Genomic DNA, 23,335 nt, shown 5'->3' on the forward strand with positions numbered 1-23,335 from the left:
CAATACAACCAATTATTTCCTCTTAAGTGGAACTTTTCAGTTCAGTTTAACTTTCAGCTATTAAATAATACTAAGTGTTTTTTTGGTTTTATTTTTTTTCCCCAGGTTCTGAGTTCCAAGCTGATGCCAACTGCAGATGATGAGATGGCAAGGAACTGTGCCAAATCTTTCTGCGAAAACTTCCTCAGAGCAGGAGGTCTGAGGTTAGATTTCAAAATCTTGATGTCATTTATAATACCTTATTTAGTTAACAGTTCTGTGTGGTTTCTGCTTTTCTTTGCTCTGCTGTGTGTGACTTAGCACACTTGTGTAGCAATTAACGTTTTTTGGAGTGAGAAACCACCCAAATCAGACCTTTCATTACTGAATGCTTGAAAAGCTACTGTAACTATCATAGTAGTATAACAAAGTATATGTTACATACCCAAAATAAAGCTAGGTATGTATAAGCTTGTGAAGTATAAGCTTTTTTGATCCTTGGATAGTTAGCATTAAACTGCTTCAGTTCAAATCGGAAGTGTGCATATTATCCACACTACCTCCTGCATAGATACCACGGGGCATTTTTAGTAGTTACAGCCTAGGTCATGTGTTGGAAACCAATTAAACTTTAGTCTGTCTCCAAAATCCAGATTGAAGTGAGAGTTAAGCTGCAGTGCATGTAGTTTGGAAGATCTTGCAGTATTATTAGAGGTTGTGCCACCTTTACTGAGTGTATTTTGCTCTTAGTTCCCACCTTCCCCACCCCTTCTTCCCTGGATCATGAAGCATTTTCCCAATGTGAGCAGAAATCTCCAGCTTGCAAGTGTAAGAGGGGAAAATAAGAATGTTAGCCTGAATGTTAGTCTCCAAAGATGCCATTTTCCCAATTTTAACTGGCACTAAGCTGACTGAATAGGAATATAGGGGAGGATGGGGGTAAACTGCAGCTACCTTCTAATGTGAAACACTCGCAAACAGAGCCTATCTATTAATCTGTTCTTAAGTTTGGTGGTGAATGTGATGCAGAGAGATTCCATCCCATCAGAAGTAGACTATGAAACAAGACAGGGAGTCTACTCCATCTGCCTGCAACTTGCAAGGTATGTAATTGCCTTTTATCAGATAGTTCATTCTTGCTTTTTGAAGTGTGACTTGTAAAATATGAGACTGAATCGTGCTTTGATTTCCATTTCATTTCCTGTCTGTGAACATTCAAAAATGAGCCTGACATTTTTGCTCTGTGAATGTAGGTTCTTGCTTGTTGGCCAGACCATGCCTACCTCACTGGATGAGGATTTCATTAAAGATGGGGTGGAAGCGTTGTCCTCGCGTCCCTTCCGTAACGTCAGCCGACAAGCAAGTAGACAGATGTCCATCTGTGGAACACCGGAGAAATCGTCCTACCGACAGCTCTCTGTGTCTGATAGATCCTCCATTAGGGTGGAAGAAATCATACCAGCAGCTAGAGTTGCCATACAAGTAAGGAAATATTTGATAAATTATGATAATGTAGCAGTGTGATCTCCAGTGGCAGCTGTGCGACTCCTGGATTTTTTTTTTTTCTAACTCAAGGATCCTCCTTTTTTACTGATTCTTGCCCAGGCTCCATTTAAAACCTCTTAAAATCTAAACTGTCTGCATCTGCTCATCTGGATTTTTAGCATTAAACTTAGGCTCAGAAATTATTTGGTTAGTAAACTGATTACGACACATCACTAGGGGAGAGAGTACCCCAAAGATGCACCCTAGAAATGTAGAGCTGCCTAGAAATCTTCCTCTTAGAGTTTTAATCTCAGTCACACTCTTAACCTGAGCAAGATCTTAGAGTTAATTTTCTGGGAATAGAAAGAGAAGGTTCCTGCTCTAAATCATGGCTTGTTGGCCATGTTTCTTTGAATTAGAAGTTTGAGAGACGTTTCATGTATCAGATAGCTCATTTGAATATTAAACTTGTGCAAGGGTACCTGGAGGGGAAAGAGGGAACCGACTTTTATTCTCAATAGTTTAAGAACTCCTCATTTTTCTCTCTATCACTCTTTGTCACTGAAATGAATTTTCAAGTGGCTGTTTCCTAAAGCAGTCTAATCTTAAAAGACAAGCTCAACCAATTTGAAAGTTGAGTCAAGATGAAAGAAACTTCATAGATGATGTAATGAATATATTATCTCAGTTTTTTAGTGAGTGCTTTCCTGACAGATAAATGTGATCAAATTTTGCATACCTAGCCTCTAGGTAGAGGAAAAAGATATCTAGAGTGGGGACTTTAAAAACAAATGACTTCCTGTTTAGGGGGGCAATCCTAATCTCTCCTTCCCAAGAAGAAAAAGATTCTTGCATCCTTAGGTGGTCTTGGAGAAGGCAGAAGAGAACAAAAGCAAGTGGAAATTTCATGCATTATTGAAGATGTATTCCTCTGCTTAGCAAAGGTGGTTGAATGTGGCAGAAATAACTGCTGTTTCCTGTTCCTCCAGACTATGGAGGTGAATGATTTCACTTCCACAGTGGCTTGCTTCATGCGACTCTCCTGGGCTGCTGCTGCAGGACGGCTGGACCTCGTCGGGAGTAGTCAGCCAATAAAAGAGAGCAACACCCTATTTCCTGCTGGGATTCGGAATAGACTTAGCAGCTCAGGTAGTAAACTCTGTCCTTATTTTAAAAATATATTTAGTTGATTTTTAGTCTAGCTTAAATTTGAGAAAATGCTGTTTATTCATATCACATCTTGAGAGGTTTAAGCAGTTTTTTGGTTGGTTGTTTTGGGCTGTTTTTCTGCTTTAAGTACAGTGTTGAGGAGAAGCTGAAAACGACTGAAAACTGTAATGGATCATATCCTTTCTTGATGCAGGAAGTAATTGCAGTTCAGGAAGTGAAGGAGAACCAACAGCACTGCATGCTGGCATCTGTGTGAGACAGCAGTCCGTATCCACCAAAGATGCTCTGATTGCTGGAGAAGCCCTGTCTCTGCTAGTCACATGCCTTCAGCTGCGCAGTCAGCAACTAGGTATGAAATGGGATTGGGGTAGTCACTGTTTGAAATATAAGGAGAGAGAAGGCTTTTGAAGACAGACACATATTTAAAAAATGCAAGAAACTTACAACTCTAAATTAATTGAGTGGTCTCAATTCACAAACACAATTTAAAAAAAAAGTTTTCCTGTGTTATTTTAATGTAAATCCATAGCTGACTTTTTGAATAATTACTTAAAAGTAGCCTGATTTTTTTGTTGTTGTTCTAGGATCTTTCTACAATTTGCCTTGTGTTGCTGATTTCATCATTGACATCCTGCTTGGATCACCAAGTGCTGAGGTGAGGATCTTTCCCTGGAAATGTGTACACTTTGTTCAGTTAATATGGTCTCAAGATAAAATTGGGCATTGCAAATATTCCAGCTGTCTTAGTAGCTGTATAAATAACATCTGTTTTAGCAACACAGTGTTAGCAACTCAGTATTTAGTACCATGTTGATAGCAAATGCTAAAGCATTACATTCTTTGAACTTGTTTTATCCATAAAGTACAGGACTGTGCTTGGACTAGTTTAAAGAAAATACTCACTTTTTTTTTTTTTTTTTTTTTCGAGAGAGAGAGAGAGAAAATGCCACAGAACTGCTAGTTAGGTTCTCTTAAAGAAGGGGCCATTTGAACTGGGTTCTGTTCTACAGACTTTTTAATGTCTTTTATCCCCCCCCCCCCACGTTACACTTCTGTTTTGATTAGAAATCTATTTAGGCAACCTTCAAGTAAGGTCTGGTGCTTTCTAATGATACTCTTTCAGATTCGTCGCGTTGCCTGTGATCAGCTGTACACCCTTAGTCAGACAGATACATCAGCTCACCCGGATGTGCAGAAACCAAACCAGTTTCTCCTGAGTGTTATCCTGAGCGCCCAGCTGCCTCTTTGGTCACCAACCAGCATCATGAGAGGAATCAACCAGAGGCAAGTCAGCTGCATGTTTATTGAGAAAGGAAATAAAATACATTTTAAAATGAGCAGTGCCGTGGCAGCTCTTAACGACAAATGGTTATGAATTTGTCCTTGCTTTTTTGTCAAATGTAGGTATTCCTGACATGCCTGAGATGGTTTAAGGAGCATATGGTGGGAAATAGAGCCGAGCAGTTTAGAAGAAACTTTCTAATTTTAATTTTAAAACCCTTCTTCTATTTATATCTGTTTCAGATTTTTGTCCCAGTGTACAGAATATTTTGACCTGAGATGTCAGTTACTGGATGACCTCACATGTAAGTATGATTACTGAACAGGCACACATGTCATATTCTGACTGCAACTTCCAAACTTGTTCCTTCTGTAGACAAGATGTGGAATTGACTTCATGGGGCAGACACTACACCACGGTCTCAGTGTGACTTGCCAGTGCGCTGGCTGTCCTGTTAATTCATTTGGACTGTTCAGTAACTGCAAGGTACCTTATTCCTCTTGGAAGGTGAAGTGCTGAAGGTACATTTTGTACACATTGAAGGGGAAGCTAGATCCATGTGTTAGGTACCTTCAGATGGAAATTCAGAGATGTAAAATTTCACTTAGGTTCTGGCACAGCCTGAACTTAGGTAGCAGTGTATGTCACCTCCCTCGTGAGGAGGTCTGCAGTACCTGCCTAGCTGTGCTCTGCTTACACAGTGATTCTCTCACAGTCTTCATAAAAAGATTATGCCTATAAGCACACTACTATTTCACACTGGCTAGATCTTACTCAGGGTTCACTGTCTGGCTTCAAGGTATGTCTCTAAGGTGCTTTGCCTTCCCTATAAAATAACCCCTTGCTTGTTTCCTGTTTAATAATGTAAGGGAACTAGATATATTCATCTTACAAGTGGTCTACTTTGATTTTGGAGACCTTCTTTATCTGTGAGTCTCACTGGAGTATTTTTCATTACTTAAAGTTATCTGTACACATTTGAAATCACTGATGAGCGTGGTGCAGGAGTTGAATTATCTCGTGCATGACTAGATGCTGTCTGTGCTTACTTATCTGTCTATCTTTCAGTTTCTCTATGCTAAATATTTCTCTTTAAAGCACTTAATAAGGTATATTAGTGAACTTACTGGAAGCTTCAGCCCCATGATCTCCCTCATAAACTGCCAGTGTAGTACCTTTTTTTTTTTTTTTTAAATCAACTGTAGTATGATCATAATAAGCATAATAAGCATAATAAGCATCAAACTCTTTGAAATCCTTGATATTTAAAAATTTAGAACTCTTCATTTTGTTTGTTTTTTTTTTCCCTTGCAGCTTCAGAAATGGAGCAGCTAAAGATAAGCCCAGCTGCCATGTTAGAAGATGAGATCACCTGGCTAGACAATTTTGAACCCAACCGCACTGCCGAGTGTGAGACCAGTGAAGCTGATAATATCTTATTAGCAGGACACTTGAGACTCATCAAAACTCTCCTTTCACTTTGTGGAGCAGAGAAGGAAATGGTTGGTAAGTATTCTTTTGTGCACTGAAGTAACTAAACCAATTTGAATTCTTCTTAGCACTAAAAGATCGTTTAGTGTTTTGAACAGTAGACACTACCCGTGAAGCCATTATTATGTGTCTGTAGAAGTGGTATGGAGCTGAAAGGAAAAATGTTGACAGTACCATTGTTTTGTATCTTTGTTTTTTGATGGTCGTTTGGATTTACTTTTGTTGGTAGAATGCTATTAAGTGGTTTTGCTGTTATGGAACACCTTTTTACTGTTGCAGTAATAACGAAATTATTACTCTGGATTAACACTCTGGATTACTGTGTTGCAGGTTCATCTTTAATTAAACCATTATTGGATGATTTTCTCTTCCGAGCATCCAGGATTATCCTGAATAGCCATTCTCCAGCAGGCAGTGCTGCCATCAGTCAGCAAGACTTTCATCCAAAGTAAGAAATGCCTTCTTGATCATCTTGCTTTTCTATCCTAGTTCTCATGTATGTACATGTCACACTGGGTCTATGGATATTAGGAATTAATACTGATGAGGGAACATTTCTCAAGAGCATACTTATTCAATTTACACGTTTACTACATAAGTGTCCAAATAGCATTTTATAAGTTAAGTCATGTAAAATCTTCACTCTTTTGTGAGATTCTGATGAGAATCTCAAAAGATTATTTAGCTTCTTTTTTTCTCCCCCGAATAACTGATTCTTGTAAGAAACCAGGGCTAAGCAAGTCTCCTTTCAACTGAGATAGCCATCAATAGCTCAGAATATATGAAATGGGGGGAAAAAAAGTATGTCTGTTCTTTCCTGTCAAAGCTGCCTTCTGTTATTGGCACGCAACGGGGAAGGAAGGAATGGAATTACGTCCATGTGGAGTGTTGTACAGCTACAGCTGATTGCTTATGTTTTTCTGACTTTCTAGTTTTGAAGTTGGATCAGATATGTCTGCATAATGTTTCCAACCCTAAAGAATGTCCTGGGGGAACAATTGACAATTGCTGACTTCAAAGCTACTCTCTTTATCAGGACCTGTTATAGTGCAAAACCTTGCAACATTATGTCACTATCTGAAAACGATGGTTGTAGTCAGTTAGACTTCTTGTTCTGAGATGCATAAGAATATATCCCTTTTGTTGCATGTTAATCTCATGTCATTTGGTTTAATATTGATGCAGTGCTGACAAGCTGCTTTCCTTAATATCTTTAGGTGTGTTTTTTGTTGTTCTCTTGTGTAGGTTTTTTGTTGTTTGTTCTAATCTTCATGTAAATAGCATAGGCATATGTATTAACTTGCTACAGTGATTGAAAACCCTGCTAATTGACATGCTTGCTACAGTGTATCTTTGCAGTTCATCTCAAGCACTTTCATATTTGTTTGCTTAAAGCAAACAGTGTCTTGTCTTTGTTGGGAAAGCTATGAGAGTGCTTGATGATCCCTTGAAAAGAACCAAGTAAGTGTTCTACACTAAGTAAAAAGTAGTCCCTTGTTGCAATACATAAAATATCTGGTCCAACTCTTTTAAAATTGTCTCCCCGTGAATGAGTCATTGTGTGATCACATTGGTGTTAAGAATACTTGGATATTCTCTATTATCCTTATAGAGGAAACCAGTCATTTGCCCCCTCTTTTAAGGGGTGGGGAGGGAGAGCACTTACTTCTCATTGCTATTGAATGTCAACCATATGTCTCTGTGTCAGTAAGGGAGGCTTAGTTAAGGGAATGTTCCCAGTGCTGCTGCTCTCCGATTCCATTTCTTTTGAACAGCTAATTGTCACTTATTCTGAATAATATGATTTTTCTGGAAGTAGAAATAATTGAGTCACAAAGTAGATCTCAGCTTTGCTTTTATTTTTAGGTGCAGCACAGCAGATAGCCGATTAGCTGCTTATGAAGTGCTGGTGATGCTGGCCGATAGCTCTCCTTCCAACCTTCAGCTTATTACAAAAGAGCTGCTTTCTATGCATCATCAGTCTGACCCTGCACTAACCAAGGAGTTTGATGTAAGCAAGAACCTTTGTTCTGATTGGTATTAGCATGGTTTGAAGTACTGTATGAGCTACTCAGCTGCTCCATCCATGAAGTTTTTGTGGTTTCCGATTTAAGATGGTAATGATTAGGCATGAGCAAATGCAGATCTACTTGGTCTTCCTCGGAAGCAGATACTATCATGAGTCTGTCAGTTGCTATCTTAACAAGAAGTAATGCCTAAATATCATTTGTTTTACATAAGTAATTTTAGACTGTTTTTAACCATGTTATGCTAAGCATTGGCTATATAAATGAACAAATTTAGCTTTTGTGTAGTATTTCAGAGTTTACATTCTCGTTTTCCAGTGAAATTGGACACTGGAATAGTCCAGTGTCCAGTGCTCTTAAGCAACTCATAAAAATGATTATGGAATTTATAATATGTTGCTGGAATACTGTGCTTCCTATAACTTATTGGGACAAAAAATTAATTGCTCTTTCTAGTATCTTCCGCCAGTGGATAGCCGCTCCATTTCAGGATTCGTGGGGTTGAAGAATGGTGGTGCCACTTGTTACATGAATGCTGTCTTCCAACAGCTATACATGCAACCTGGTCTCCCTGAGGTAATTGGTTCAATATCCAGTAATTTTCTCCTTTGGGAGTTAGTCATCTGAACTGTAAATTCCTTTGACTACCATTTTTGACGTTAATTTGTTGAGGAGGGGAAAATATATTTAAAAAGGAGTTTTTTTTTTTTTTTTTCTAAAACCAATTTTTTTTTTTTCTTTCCAGGCCCTGCTTTCCATTGATGATGGTACGGACAATCCAGATGACAATGTGTTCTATCAAGTTCAATCCCTCTTTGGTCATTTGATGGAAAGCAAGTTGCAGTATTATGTACCTGAGAACTTTTGGAAGGTGTTACTACTTTTCGTTTGAATATATTGCTTTCCTACTTGTAAATTTAATGTAATCATCTATCCATCTTTTTTTCATTGCAGGATTTATGGTGATAAAGTAAATTTTACCTCAATTTTTTTTTTAAGTTTTTTTTTAAAAAAAAAAAAAAAAAAAAAGATTTTCTGGAGTGATATGTATATTGAACAACTACCTTTATTTATACCTATATAGATTTTCAAGATGTGGAACAAGGAACTTTATGTCCGAGAACAACAGGATGCTTATGAATTCTTCACTAGTCTTATAGATCAGATGGATGAGTACCTCAAGGTAAAATACTTCAATAGCTCTCCTTGCTTATCTGTGCATCTCACTTCAGTACCTCTTCTCTCTGTTCCTTGATAAAGAAGGCAGAAAGCCATCTGACTTCATTTTATTATCTAAATCATACTCATTCGGATATTTAAAATTCATGTTGACTTCTTGGTCTTTCATGCTGCAAATATATCCAACTAATTTCTAACTTTCTATCTCCAACAGAAAATAGGGAGAGATCAAATATTTAAGAATACTTTTCAAGGCATCTTCTCTGATCAGAAGATCTGCAAGGACTGTCCCCACAGGTAAAATGAAATTTAGTCACCAAGTTATGTGCTGCCAAAACTAGTAAAATATATGTGTCAAAATAACATGGGAATGTAGAGTAATACACCTTTGACTGAGAGTGATAATTCTCACCTTTGACTGTGAGAATCATAGCTGTTGATAGCTTTGGAACAAGTATAATACTATTTCCTAAGCATATATCTTATTAATGCCAGTTAACGTAAGTCTGCTCTGTTAATATCTTGATTGTTTTCTTTCTTTAATTTAGGTATGAGCGTGAAGAAGCCTTCATGGCTCTCAACCTAGGAGTGACTTCATGTCAAAGTCTGGAAATATCACTGGATCAGTTTGTTAGAGGAGAAGTTCTGGAAGGAAGTAATGCATATTATTGTGAAAAATGCAAAGAAAAGGTATTGCTCTTAACTTGTGTGAAGGAAAATTAAGTTTTAGCTTGATGCTTTCTGGAGCACTGTGTGGTTGTATCAAGCCATACTTAGATACTGCTCAGCTGAATCTTTGTACTTTAGTAATCAGAAGGTTGAATCCATAACTCTAGGCAGCTTCATTTTCTGTGACTCATTGTAGGCTGTGAACATTCAGAAGGGTGGCAGGATGATAGTGTTCTGCAAGGTTCACTACCAGACTCTGTAATATCTGTAATGATATCCTGCAGTCATCCTGCATCTAGTAGCTATATTGCACATCAGTCTGAGATTGCTGGAATTAAGAAACTATACAAAAATACATGATTGAAATAAATAGTTAGAGGCGTTATTTTTCTGTCTTTTTAAGAGAACTACAGTGAAGCGCACATGCATTAAGGTATTGCCTAGCCTATTGGTGATTCACCTGATGAGATTTGGCTTTGACTGGGAAAGCGGACGTTCTATTAAATATGATGAGCAAATAAGGGTAAGAAAACTTTTTCACCACTGCTTGTAAATTCCAGTGCACTTTTGCTTTTCCTGTCTATTCTCCCTTCTTTACCACCCATTTCAGTAAGGGCTTTTGAGAATGAGGTACACTTGCAACATGATGACCCTGCAGAAAACAAATACTTTCCTTATTCCTTGTCTCCAGCATACTGGTCCTTCTGGAAAGGAAGAACCAAAACCTCCCTAATGACATCTTACTTAGTATGTCTATCATACAGATAAAAAGTTTACTATGCTTTCTTTAAGTGTTCCCAGAGTGTGAAGTATTAATACAGTTGTATAAAATTTCACAAAGCCTATATAAAATATAATCTCCACTTAACCTAAAATATCTCTTCAAACAGTTTCCCTGGATGCTGAACATGGAGCCTTACACTGTATCAGGAATGGCTCGCCAGGACTCGTCCTCCGAAGTTGGGGACAACGGTAGAAACATGGATCAAGGAGGAGGAGGCTCCCCAAGGAAGAAAGTGGCTCCTACAGAAAACTATGAGCTTGTTGGTGTGATTGTTCACAGTGGCCAGGCACACGCAGGGCACTACTACTCCTTTATAAAGGACAGGAGGTAATGGCCAAGAAGGTTTGAAGTGGTCAAAATTTTAAAAGGCATAGTGAGCCATTTGGAACTCTTATCAGGAGCACTTTTCGCCGCCTTAAAACTTGACTGTCAAAGTCTTAGGAATTCTTTGCATTGTATTGCAGTTTGAAGGCTTCTTGTGACATTTAGGTGTGTTACATGCTTTCTCGTATTTTTAATTCCATTTTGTCACTGAACTAAGCCTTACTCACTGTTGAAACAAACACAAGCTGAGGGTTCTGATTTCTGGGGTGTTCAGGGTATTTTGTTTAAGTAGAAAATCTAACTTTCTCTGATGTGTTTTTGTTCTCTTGACCATAGGGGATGTGGAAAAGGAAAATGGTATAAATTTAATGACACAGTTGTTGAAGAGTTTGAGTTATCTGATGAAACCTTGGAATATGAATGTTTTGGTGGAGAGTATAGACCTAAAGTCTATGATCAGTGTAAGTAGAAATGTGGATTATTTTACAGTAGCTTTATATATCATACTAGTTCTCAGCACAGTTAGAATTATGTCTGTTATAGCTAATCTGTTTGAGTGACTTGGTCTAATAATCCTTCACAAGCAGTTTTTCATAAAACCTTCTATTTTACTGAAGGTTGTAACTGCTTGTAAATGGCCTAATATTAATTGACCATATTCACTGATGTTCAGCACTTTTTTGACTTAATAGCAGAGCTTATTTGAAAAGTGCCTGTTCATCCTTTTCAAAGTGGTTAAAAAAAAAATAATCACATGTGCTCATTTACATGCTCTCGCTTCCTCTCCCTGCTTGAGGTTACTGACAAAGACAACATAAGAAACATGGTGTGGGTCTTCTACTGAAGCTTTTCTGTGCTTTAAGGAATTAATTCCAAATATGTTTCTACTGCTATTCACTTGTTTCGAAATTCTGTTGGTTATATTTTTAGTTAAACATATGCCCTTTGGAAAAATATTTTAAAACTCTATTTATTTTTATTATTATCCACTAACATGGACTGTTGTTTTGATCTAAAACATTATTTTATATTGCCACAATCTGTATTACTTGCCCAGTGAGTTGAAGTCCACTGTAGAAATAAAATAAACCCCCCAAAGACCTTCTTTGAATGCCTTCTCTCCTGCCAGCTAACCCTTACCCTGACGTGCGTCGGCGGTACTGGAATGCCTATATGCTGTTTTACCAGAGAGTGTCTGATCAGAACTCTCCAGTGTTACCAAAGAAAAGTCGAGTGAGCGTTGTGCGTCAAGAAGCTGAGGACCTCTCGCTGTAAGTTCTTCCTGCTGTGTCTGTAAATGTTTCTGTGTCTTCGTCGTCTAGACACAATATTCAGAATTCAGAAAATAATTGCGTGTGTTCCCTGCAGGGGCATACGGATCCATCTTTTTGAAATGTTTAATAGATACTCTTTTATCACCTTTTTATGTTTGTCTTCAGTACACGTGTCACTATTGGAGTAAGAAGTTCAAGGTGCCTGACAGCCTCAAGAAGTATTTAGACTGTCATCTAGATTTGCCATTAGATGACACTGGCTCTACTGTTTTTGTTTGTTTGTTTGTTTGTTTGTTTTAAATACTTGGAATTCAAGATTTTCAGAGGGCTTGATTATTGATCTTGAACTTGTGTTTGTTTTAGATCTGCTCCATCTTCACCAGAGATTTCCCCCCAGTCGTCACCACGACCCCACAGGCCCAACAGTGACCGTCTCTCCATCTTGACTAAGCTCGTTCGAAAGGGAGAAAAGAAGGGACTTTTTGTAGAGAAAATGCCTGTGCGGATATATCAGGTAGAGCACTCCAAAAACTGAAACTTAATGCTACTCCTGTGAAATCTAAGTACACAGTACGAGGAACATGGTAACATTGAACATGGCCTTGGAGGATTTTCCTTGTTGAAAGTCAAACCAGCACAAAATTGGAAAGTATTTCCAAATTCTGTTAAAAAGCTGTTTAGTGATATAGTATTCTACATTTTGTCCCTTCTCACAAAATTGACCCACTTTTGGCTTTGCAGAAACTACAGGCAAACTAGTTAAACTGAAACATGGCAGCAGTCAGTGTACAAGCAGGGAGAGATGAGTTAACAGAGAAGATGCTTCATTTGAAGTATTGAAGTTGAATTTACACTTGAAGAGAAGTGGTGAAGATGTCAAATCACCTCAGTCGTCCTCCAGTTCTTCAGCTCAGAACAATGTAGAAAGGGCAAGAGAAGTAAGAGAAACCAAAATGAGCTTCAGTTCTCTTCATGTCTGTCAGTTTATGGCCTACTACATACAGTCTCAAAAGGGAGGATGAAGATGTTGAAGGCCGCTTGCAAGTCAGAGCAGAAAAAGGGAATCTGACAGCACTGGCAGGGTAGTGAGAGGTGGTAGAACCTAGATAGGGTTTGCTGTCATAAGAGGAAGGCCTAAGTGCCTAACTTGAATTGACTTACATGTTAGAGTGACAGTCAGATCTGTGCAGAAGTTGAAATTCTGCACGATTTGGCCTTCTGAACATACACCACTGCTGTTCTGCATACATGTAGAAGAGCCCATACCACATACACAATCAGGCTAAACTGCATGAATTATGTATGGTCTTTCACCTAGGCGGTATCAGGTCATTATAGTCGCTTTTGGGTTTCTTGTGTCATACCTGGGGGGGTCTTATTAGAATAAACAAAACTTTATTCAAATTTACTGAGTACCTTTTAGCAAATCTCACTTGGAGAAGGGGATTTGGTATGCAAGTACATTATAATGGATGCAACTTGTAATTATACCCTGGCTCCTTGCATTGTACATGTTAATTTGTTAAGCAAAGCTTTCAGGTTTAAACAATGTTTTGTTGGAATTTTATTAAGAGTAAAAAATAGACCTTATCAGCAGCTTCTTTCTTTTTCTTTTCCTTCATGGTCAGATTACTTTTCTCACGTGTTATCTTGTGTTTTGTAATATTCTTGGAAGGAAATCACTGGTGTTATGCAAGTCTCATATGTATTTTCCCCTCCACTGAAACAGTGATTCAGAGTATGAGCAGAATAATTTTCTTTCTGTTTTTTAACACCTCATGTATTTACATGTAGGACGTAATTTTATTTAGAGGGAAAAACAGCTTTGCAACATTTTTTTTGCCTTTTGTTACTTTGCAACTGCAGATGGTGAGAGATGAAAACCTGAAGTTTATGAAGAATAGAGATGTATACAGTAGTGACTACTTCAGTTTTGTTCTGTCATTAGCTTCACTGAATGCTGTAAGTAACTGGATTTTAATCCTAGAGTACTTTGAATGTATCAGATAGGGAGGGCCACAAGATGAAAAGTGCTGACAGGACTGACTTTCTAACCAAGGAATCCATTGCCTCCAGTAATTCTTCACAGGAATAACTTTCATCTCAAAGTTGACTCCAGTCTCCTGTTTTAGTAATATGGGGAAAAAAAAGTCATGTGTCATAGTAAAATATATGAAATAAAATGTGTTTTAGTGATACGAATCAAACTCCAGAAGGATAAAAAATCCTCCCTGTATAAAGGAGTAAAAAAAATTGCTTAGTCACCTCAAAGTTGATAGACTTGTCTTGAAATACACTGTAGCCGACAATGGAAGTTTTTTTTAAACATACTTATGCAATAATAAATAAACCAACACTTATCAAATTTATTGAATTCACAGGTGTAGTGGACTTTAGAGCAAGTTTCCTCCTATTTGAATATATACAATCAGCCGTGAAAACTGGTTTTAGCACAAAATTGCTTGGGATCATTTCTTTTCCCCCACCAAATTAAATAAATTACTTGAACAGAACATGTTGACGTGTCTTAGGGAAAGTGTATGTACTGCGAGCATCTTTCTGCCCTGAAGTAAATTTAATGTTTGTTTCAGACTAAGGTAAAACATCCTCATTACCCATGCATGGCAAAGGTGAGCTTACAGCTGGCAGTCCAATTCCTCTTCCAAACCTATCTCCGAACCAAGAAGAAACTCAGGTAGGGGCTTGTCCTGGATATTGTAGTGACATTCTGAGGTGCTCTGGCTTGTTGGACCTGTGGGTCTTCGGGCTATTGCTGCTAGTATGGATGTTCACAGAAGTCGCATTCAAGGGTAGGAGCTGTTATTTTGCCTGGAAAGATAGAAGATAATATCCAATTTTCCCGAAATAATTCAATAGGTGTTTTTGTTTTAAGTCGTATAACGACTTAAGTTTATTCAATTAAAGCTTAAAAAAAAATCAATTTGGCAAACCAGCAAAACAGAGGAAGGCACTCTGTGCTTCGTCACACCACAATAGCCAGGTTTAGGTGTGGTTTCAGGAGGAAGTTCTTGAACAAGAGGCAGATGTGCTGTGCTGCAAACCTCTGGTGTGGTTCGCGGAGAGGGGAAGAGGGTGGTTGTGCGAAAACCCGCTTATGGCTTACCAAAAAGGAGACAGGTTATGAAACACGGCTTAGGTTTTGGGTGTGGGGTTTTTTTTTTTTTTCCTCCTCTCTATTTTTAAAAAAACAAATTAACTATTACCTCTGTTTTGTTATAGGGCTGATACAGAAGAATGGATTGCCACCATTGATGCATTGCTGTCGAAAAGCATTGATGCTTGTCAGTGGTTAGTTGAGTATTTGGTTGGGCCAGAAGGCCGGGAGCTTGTGAAGTAAGTACCAGTACTGTTGTCTTACATGAGATTATCCACCTTGCCTGCATATAATGCTTCAGAAGAACATGGTCTGCCCTATACTGATGTATAGTGTTGACTGTGCACATAAGCTATCAAATTAGTTTTTCGCTTCTGACATGTTCTCTAATTTTGTGGCTTTCTCAGTAAATCTGAAAATCTTGTAAAATAGTGAAGTATATGTTAATAAGGATGTAGAAGTTAATCTTTGGTCTATGCTAAGTTTGTCTAGTGACTCTTGCAGGTGTAGAGAAATGAAAACTTGGAAATATTTGAGAACTTTGGGATAATATGAATTAAACGCTTCTCTGGTGAAGATCACAGATAAACTGGAACATATTAATTTTCTTCAAGCTCAGATTGGGGAGTAGGTGCTAAGAAAACACCTAAGAGAAAACTACTTGGAGAACTGATAAATAGAGATGGAGGATTTTGTCTATTTTTTCTCTTTGAAGTTGCATTGAAAGAGATGATCGTGTGATAGCTTCTAGTTTAAGTGCCATTATGCATTGATCAAGGCCTTTAAGAGGTGTCATCTTTAACTGGCTGTTATTGCATATGATGACCTTAGAGTGGAAGGAGAATCTGTGTTGCTTCAGACTTCAATTTATGAAGCGCCATCACTGTGAAGTGGATTCTGCAGGACTGTTAAGCTGTTGCTTGTCCAAAGATCATACGTTTTTAAACGTGTCTTGGGACCATGTAACTCACTTGGCACATTAAAATAACTACGTGAGACGTTTTTGTCCTTTTAATGAGTTGCATTAAAGTAGCATTGTAGGCCTTTGTATTGACAAACAAGAATGCAGGAAAAGCAAGTCAAAGCTGTTTTGATCCACCAAGATACAAGAGATATCCTGACTGTTATACTTCTAAAATAAATATCACAATGATAGTAAGCCTGTGTACGTGTAGATTGCAGTCCTTGTTGCAGCTTTGCCTTTTGTCTTTCAGGACTTTCCTCCTGGAATGCAGCGTAAGGGAGGTGCGAGTTGCTGTAGCCACCATCCTGGAGAAAACCCTTGACAGTGCCTTGCTTTATCAGGAGAAGGTTAGTGGAGAGGGTTTAATCACCAAGGATTCTGCCAATCTACCCTACCGAATGGCTCTTGCTGCATTTGTTGTGTGACCTGTAAATGGCAAAATGAAAGGCACTCAGCTTGATCATGCTTGTTTATAGCTCTTCATTTCTTGAATAGGTTAATGCTTCTGTAATTCTCAGAGAGTAAGTTCAAAGTATTAGTTATGAGCAAGCCTGCCTCATTTCAGCTTGTTGTCTTACCGACCGATACGCCGTATTCTTTTAATGGTGTGAAAACTTTGTTTTGTTAAGATTTATTCACCTTGCAACTGAGACATTCCAGAAGTCAGCTTAATTTTTAACTAATTTTTCCTTCCTCACTCAGAAGCCCATAGCAGTAGTAGCCAAGCTATCTCATTCCACAGAGACACAATACCTGTTAATATTCAGAAGTTTAAATTTCTATTAGAAAATCTTATACTTTCTAAGGTAATAAGCTTGGAAAGTACAAGTGTAGCTTTTTGCTTCATATGATCTTAATATTGTAGGAAAATCTGATAGGGAATATGTGGAGAAGGAGTCTTTTATGAAATGTTTAGAGTTTCACCTTTTTCATTTGGGATGCTTGAACCTGTATCATTTATATTAAGAAAACAACAATAGAACCATTACCTTTTGCTCTAATGTATTCCTGTAACTTGTCATGTTTAGACTGCTTTTAAGTGTTCAAGTCTTGTTTAATCTAAAGTATTTTTTTTACATCACACTTTAAAATTTGTTTGGATAAACCTTTTCTTACAAATACATATATATATATATAGTAATAATACTAGTGAATGAAGAATGCTACTTTGTATAGGCAACTGTGAAGAAGGCTGTCTTATTTGGTGCTTTAAGGAAAGACTGCTAAGTAGTCCAGTGTCAAAGCTGACTACAATAGTAGGCAGATGGAAATTTACAGTATGACTTGAGAGTTTTTGGTTACTTCCTCTAGGCTGTTAGTTGCTATCCATTAACCGAGATGTAAAAAAAGAAGAAACATTTTACCAATGCTGCTCTTAGTGCACTTCAGTGCACTAAGATTGCCTTTTGCAGGATTGAGAGTCGTACTGTGCCAACCAAGACCTTGAATGTTGTTCTAAGCTGGGTTATTTTGTATAACTAAAACATCTGTAACATTTGAACATCAGTTTACATGTCTAAAGAGTGCAGTTTTGCTAATTGTATCTTAAACTTTGCTATGCAGAAATTCTTTGTCTTGTTTTTTTAAGCAGTAGACAACTTTTCAAATTAATAATTGTCTTTACAGTTAAAAAGTCTGCATCAGTTACTGGAGGTGCTACTTGCTCTACTAGATAAAGATGTTCCTGAAAACTGTAAAAACTGTGCTCAGTACTTTTTGCTATTCAACAACTTTGTACAGAAGGTAAACAACCCTTGTTTGTTCTTGTTTTTGTATGTTTTAAAGACCAGAGTAAAACAGCTAGTTAAGCATATTCCTAGTAGGTTTAAGCAACATAGTGAGACTTCCAGAGCTCTAAGAAGAATATTCTCTCTCCTTTCTGAAAAATAAATAGCTTTGACTACAGGATTAGGATCAAATTAAAAATTGCACAGAAATATGCAAGCCAAATATAGATATTGCAGGTGTTATTTCCAAAGTCTAAATATTCTTTTTTTTTCTCTCTCCTTTATTAAGAGTAAGGATTTAGGATTTTTTTTTTCTTATGCAGAGTAGATAAATTGTCTGGTCCGCACTGTATACGCCAGTAAGGTTTCTCTCTCTTCTCCCTCATCCCCTCTCCCAATATGACATCTATTTTCCATGCACTGATTCTGATCTAGTTAAGGGCTCTCATTAAAAGGAACATTATAAATGGCATAATTTATTGACATTGTCAGATCTTTTTGTGGGAAGCGCAATGTTTAGCCTATGCATGTTACTTTCATCCCCTAGAACACTAATTCTTGATTTGCAGACATAACTTTGTGTTGTTGTCTAAGCAGCAGGGCATAAGGGCTAGCAGTCTTCTTCTCAGACACTCTGCTTTGAGACATATGATCAACTTTCTCCTTGGCCCCAACCGGCAGAATAATCAGGTAAAGCTTATGCATTGTGTGTTGTGTGTGTTTATCCGCTTGCAGGGTTATTTTTGTTTTCTAATGTGCTTAAATTATGGACAGATACTTTAATGGGATAGACCAGACTATTTCCTTGATAGTTCTATAGTATCCGTGCAAATCTTCTGCTATGAACAACTGCGTGTTCATAGCAGTTAACACGAAAGCAGCTATGTCCACATAAATGAGCCTCGTGTTTGTGGTGATAAACTTTCACTGATTTAAAAGTATTAGAATGTGGTAGTGATCTGTTAAAGACGGCCTCAGTTTTTCTTAAGTCAGCAAAACAAAGTAATCAAAAGCTAACTAAATCTCTCCCTTGGCCCACATAGAACCGAAGATGGAGTTCGGCACAAGCACGTGAGTTTGGGTATCTTCACAATACTGTGTCACTGCTTGTTTTGCACTCTGATGTCTCCTCACAAAGAAATGTTGGTAAGACTTGCCTCTTTCTCCTTCTGTTGACACTTTGGTGGGGAATAACTTAGAATCAATGGGGAAAAATACAATTACTTTGATTTTAAGGCATTACTGACCTTGATTTTCAGGGCAGTACCGAATAGCATACACTTGGATATTTTTTTTCTTAAAATCTATCAAAAGAGAGGCTGCATTGAGGAGATAGTATTGCAGGCACTCTAAGTTAACATTATTGTGTCTTTTTTTTTTTTTTTTATATCCCCCAAAGAGCTTTCCATACCTAAAATGAATTGAGTTGTGCCACTGATGACTTGGCAGCCTACTAGACTAACATCACTTACATTTGCTATTTCTGTTTCTAATCCTAAAGGGAGTATTTAGATTAAGCTACTGAACAACAAGCTGTGTAACACTCTACTAGGTATTTCTTTAAAAAGACAGTGATATCCAAAAAAAGATTAAAAAGAAATGAGTTGAGATGTTTCTTGCCTTGAAGGAGGAATTTTAAGTTGTCATATTAAAAAATAATGATAACAACTTGAATTCTGTCCAGGGCTAGAAATTTCTGGAATTGGAGGCAGTGAAAAATTATAGTGTAACAGAAGGATGAGATGATGACCATTATGAATAGGATGGGCAAGCAGGATTGGGTGATTCTAAAGCTAGACGTACTAATAGTAAATATAAATGTTTTGGCTTTGGCCTTCTGAAACTTCATTCCCATATATTGTCACTCATGTAAATGGCTCTTTGCATGGAAGTAGTATTTACTTGGGAGTATTTCATGAGCTACAAGCTGGTTGAGATGAGTATTAGAAATAACGTGGTACCAAAGTGAGTGACAGTATTTTCAAGGTGCGTAGAACAATCTGATTTATTAGTGGATTGTTTTTGTATTTGCTATTATAGCTCCTGGTCTCTTTAAGCAGCGTCCGCCTCTAAGCATCACTGCTTCAGGTCCACTTTTGACTCTCCATGAAGAAGTAGAAGCCTTGTTATTCCTGTCGGAGGGAAAGCCATACTTAATGGAGGTATTTGCTCTCAATTCTGCCCTACTTGAACATCAAAGCTTGTCTTGTATAGTCCTTTATAAAACCTTTGCATTAAAAAACATGACATATTAAAAAGCAGTGAGCTGGGAAGTATGTGGTGGTTATTTTGAGCCAGAACAAGAAGTCACCTTCAATTTCTTCTTGACCCCTTCTCCTGCCAGTCTATCTCTTGGCTTGGAGGTCTGGTTAGAGAGTTACAGAAGTTGACAGCAAAGACAGCTGAGCTCAATCTGCCCGTGCAGTTTGTTTTTTATGTCAGCCCGAGGTGCCAGCTTGAACTGCTCTGACTTAATGGATAACGCTTGACCAGGCCCTTAGAAGTGGGCAGCAGAAGTCAAACAGAGTGTTGTAAGAGTAGGGGCTCAGCCCATGGGGCCATTCTCATCCTGGGAGCAAAAACTGCATCCCTCATGGAAAAGATTAACATTCTATTAAGAACTTGTCTCTTTAAAAATAATGACTATGTCTGAGATTGTTTCCATCTTTCCATTAGGTGATGTATGCGTTACGAGAGCTGACTGGATCCCTGTCGGTTCTCATTGAGATGGTGGTGTACTGCTGCTTTTGTAATGAGCACTTTTCCTTCACTGTGCTGCACTTCATCAAGGTATGGAGAGAACCAAGCTCGACTTCTAGTATGAGTGTTGCTTCTAGAGATTGGTGTGTCTTACTGTACCCTATGGGTTATAACGGTTCTGGGATTTTCAGAAGATCAATCAGTATATTCATTACATTTTATTTAGATTTTAGAGTTTAAAATAAATAGTTTCAAAAGCTGCAAAGTCATCTGATAATATTGTAGTATCATCAGCCTATTCTGCTGGCTAAATAACAATTGTATTTCTTGCATGCAGACTCAGCTGGAAACTGCACCACCTCATGAACTGAAAAACATATTCCAGTTGCTCCATGAAATATTGGTAAGTGAAGAGGAAAGGCTTGTATATTAAGCACAGCATGAATTTTGTGTTGGAGTGATAATTTTAATATCCACGTATCATTGATACTTCATACTACTTTTATTGTCTAATAAATTGCTGCTTGACAATGTAATCATACATGAAACTTCACAAATCTTGTGTGTTTTTCATGTCAAGGTTGTTAAAACTCATGTTGAGGTGGTTAAAACATAGCTCAGATATAGGTATCACACACAACTTCTATTGACCCTTTCTTTTCTTTCTTAACAGGTTATTGAAGACCCTTTACAAGTAGAGCGCATCAAATTTGCCTTTGAGACTGAAAATGGATTAATAGGCAAGTAGACCAGTGTGTGAATAGACTGCTTTCTCCTACTGACCTTTATTTTGATGCTGGTTCATATAGTCTGCTACTTTCTAATCTTCCTAGACTGTTCTACTTCTCAGGAAAATCAACGTAATGCTATTAGCACCCCCATCTTCTCCAAAAAAATCAGCAAAAACTACAGCAAGCAGTAAAATATTATAGTAATGGGAAGTTGGAAAGGAAAATAGTTGGGGGGGAAAAAAAATTCCAACAAAAGCACTTGGTGAACCTAGGGAAGAATGGTCATTACCTACTTCAATAAATGACATTAAAGAACCTTAATGGTTCTGATGAGAGAGCTAACAAGTTGAAATCAGGGCCAGATCAGGACGTGTATATAAGGAAAGAAAAGTAGTTGGAAATACCTTGCTCAGGTCTATCTCATTAGCAATTCTTCTAAACAAGAAATATATGATCTAGCCCATGTGTCTCTGACTTTTATGGGGAGATAAAAGCTGTGAAGAAAAGTCACAACAAGTGGGTCCCATGAGTTAGAAGTGTTGTACTGGAAGTGCTCTGTCTCTTGAAATGTTCATGCCTTCCTCCTGCCATCCTGCCTGTTGGTGACTTTTCCCAGCTTGCAGCTCCATGCTTCAAAATGATAAGGAACAGATTGGATGGTCAGTAAACTTTCAAAATCAAAGCAGACATAACTAGATGTATAATGGAGAGAAGCTGTGAAGAAGAAAGTTCTTTGAATTTATAGGAAGGAAATATATTTTTGCTGCAACTGGTTTTAGTTGGAGTCTCCTGTTTTATTTTTCTGGGTATATTTCTGAAGAGCCCTAATGTAGCTGCTTCCTCTTTTTCTCCATGTTTGTATTTGTGCAGTCATTATTTTCCACTTACTGTCTCTTATGTCTTACTTTGCATGAAATGGTAGCCTCCTTTGCCACTAAAATTATATCCTAGGACTGGTAAGAAGATAACCAAGTCTAAGCTGAATTTTTGTAAATTCAGACAGCACAGGGATTTCGGCCTTTAAGTAGCATCACAGCCTTCCATAAAGCATCACAAGCAGGTTGCATCATCCTTATCCATCTTCTTAGAGCTATTGTTCATCGCCTTGGCTGTGAAATTCTACTTTATTTTCACAAGTGGCTGTGGTAGTGGTTTTTGTCTCTGTTTTTTTTTTTTATAGTCTTTTAGTTCCTGTTTCCTATTTACTTCAAGGTTGGTCGTGGACATGTTTTACCATTACAACAAGAAGCCTCCTGTACCACAGAAGAGTAGCTCTCTGAATCCTGTAACCTTGAAAGTTAATGTTGCTTTCCACCTATCTCAAGAAATTGCCTATCCTTTCCTTTTTCAGTATTCTAATTACTGTAAAAGTAGCTGATTCAACACAGAAGCATGACTATTGTATTAGCTATAGGATAACTATCATAATCTGGCAGGTGGCTCCCATTTGTCACCTGTTGTACAAATTTTTGTCACCTTGTTGGATCCAGATACCCTGATGAAGTGAAATTACTAAAGCATTCAACAGTAAGAGAAAATAAGTCCCAGAAGTAACGAGAGTCTATTTCATGTGAGTCAGGAGAAGAGGCACTGCCTGGAAGAGAAATGCAGAGGAGCTACATGGAGCTCAGAGAGCACCTCTAATCAAACGGTGCAACTTGGACATCTCTCTTAAGCTGTTTGTTTAGTTGTGAAGATGCTTCAGATAGTAGCTCTCCGTTTGGGGGATTTCCTTCTAGTGAGAAGGAATATTTAGTTCATTCTTTATTTCCCTTTTCTGCACCGCTGCTCTTCTGTTTGCTAGTTTCCATCTGTGACTGATAAAAAAGAAGAAAATATGCTTGATATGGAAAAAAAAACCAGCCAAGTGGTTATTTTACTTCTATATAAGTTGGTCCCACTTGAACCAATTCTCTTCTGTAATTCAGGCAATACATGACCTTTATTTTCCTACAGAGGAGAGGTGCAATTATTCAATCAGATTTTTATGTTTAAAATTCATTGTGTTATGCTGTTAAACCATACATATTTTACAAGAAATGCTGTGGGGTTTGGAAGTGAAAATTGTAGCTTTACCTTGGAGTTTCCTAGCAACAGCCTTGAACAGCCTCCAGTCTCATTGCCTGTAGACCATGGCTTATCAGTCACAGTGGCTCCTCTTACTTCAAGAAAGGAAGCTAGAAAATAAGTTTTCTGTGGTGCTCGAGATGTGTATGCATAATTTGCAGCGTGTCAGTACTGTAACTTTCATCTGCCGTGCTTTGAGGGTAGAAAAGCTGGCAATTTGCAGTTCTTCAGCAGTTGTTTGCCTGCTTTAGAGGCATCTCTACAGTGTTCTTCACTGATAGCCACCCAAGGACAGAGCAGATTTGGGTGTTAAATGTCATGGGGACAGTGTAATGGTGGTTTCTGTAGTTCTCTTCAGCAAAAAGAT

General features: G+C 37.9%; 1 protein-coding gene across 3 annotated transcripts in view; it reads left to right on the plus strand.

The window, feature by feature from the left end:
• Window positions 1-23,335, plus strand: part of USP24 (ubiquitin specific peptidase 24) — a 61,124-nt gene that overhangs the window by 35,012 nt on the left and 2,777 nt on the right. For 2 of the 3 annotated variants that reach the window (XM_088522430.1, XM_088522429.1), the window contains 32 exons: window positions 106-203; window positions 987-1,082; window positions 1,233-1,461; window positions 2,454-2,613; window positions 2,828-2,983; window positions 3,219-3,289; window positions 3,758-3,918; window positions 4,159-4,220; window positions 5,231-5,422; window positions 5,738-5,855; window positions 7,274-7,418; window positions 7,891-8,010; window positions 8,180-8,305; window positions 8,519-8,617; window positions 8,828-8,910; window positions 9,162-9,303; window positions 9,686-9,805; window positions 10,173-10,393; window positions 10,727-10,851; window positions 11,520-11,661; window positions 12,028-12,178; window positions 13,531-13,626; window positions 14,256-14,359; window positions 14,905-15,018; window positions 15,994-16,090; window positions 17,370-17,486; window positions 18,068-18,160; window positions 18,514-18,616; window positions 19,511-19,632; window positions 20,147-20,260; window positions 20,508-20,573; window positions 20,844-20,910. In XM_088522430.1, the coding sequence (XP_088378556.1) occupies window positions 106-203; window positions 987-1,082; window positions 1,233-1,461; window positions 2,454-2,613; window positions 2,828-2,983; window positions 3,219-3,289; window positions 3,758-3,918; window positions 4,159-4,220; window positions 5,231-5,422; window positions 5,738-5,855; window positions 7,274-7,418; window positions 7,891-8,010; window positions 8,180-8,305; window positions 8,519-8,617; window positions 8,828-8,910; window positions 9,162-9,303; window positions 9,686-9,805; window positions 10,173-10,393; window positions 10,727-10,851; window positions 11,520-11,661; window positions 12,028-12,178; window positions 13,531-13,626; window positions 14,256-14,359; window positions 14,905-15,018; window positions 15,994-16,090; window positions 17,370-17,486; window positions 18,068-18,160; window positions 18,514-18,616; window positions 19,511-19,632; window positions 20,147-20,260; window positions 20,508-20,573; window positions 20,844-20,910 (3,910 nt within the window). Of the gene's footprint in view, window positions 1-105; window positions 204-986; window positions 1,083-1,232; window positions 1,462-2,453; window positions 2,614-2,827; window positions 2,984-3,218; window positions 3,290-3,757; window positions 3,919-4,158; window positions 4,221-5,230; window positions 5,423-5,737; window positions 5,856-7,273; window positions 7,419-7,890; window positions 8,011-8,179; window positions 8,306-8,518; window positions 8,618-8,827; window positions 8,911-9,161; window positions 9,304-9,685; window positions 9,806-10,172; window positions 10,394-10,726; window positions 10,852-11,519; window positions 11,662-12,027; window positions 12,179-13,530; window positions 13,627-14,255; window positions 14,360-14,904; window positions 15,019-15,993; window positions 16,091-17,369; window positions 17,487-18,067; window positions 18,161-18,513; window positions 18,617-19,510; window positions 19,633-20,146; window positions 20,261-20,507; window positions 20,574-20,843; window positions 21,232-23,335 lie in introns of those variants that run through there. The other variant, XM_088522428.1, reaches the window with a different exon arrangement.

Source organism: Tinamus guttatus, unplaced genomic scaffold, assembly GCF_059628265.1.
Source record: "Tinamus guttatus ecotype Peru unplaced genomic scaffold, ASM5962826v1 Tinamus_guttatus_pri_ptg000153l, whole genome shotgun sequence".
NCBI lineage: Eukaryota > Metazoa > Chordata > Aves > Tinamiformes > Tinamidae > Tinamus > Tinamus guttatus.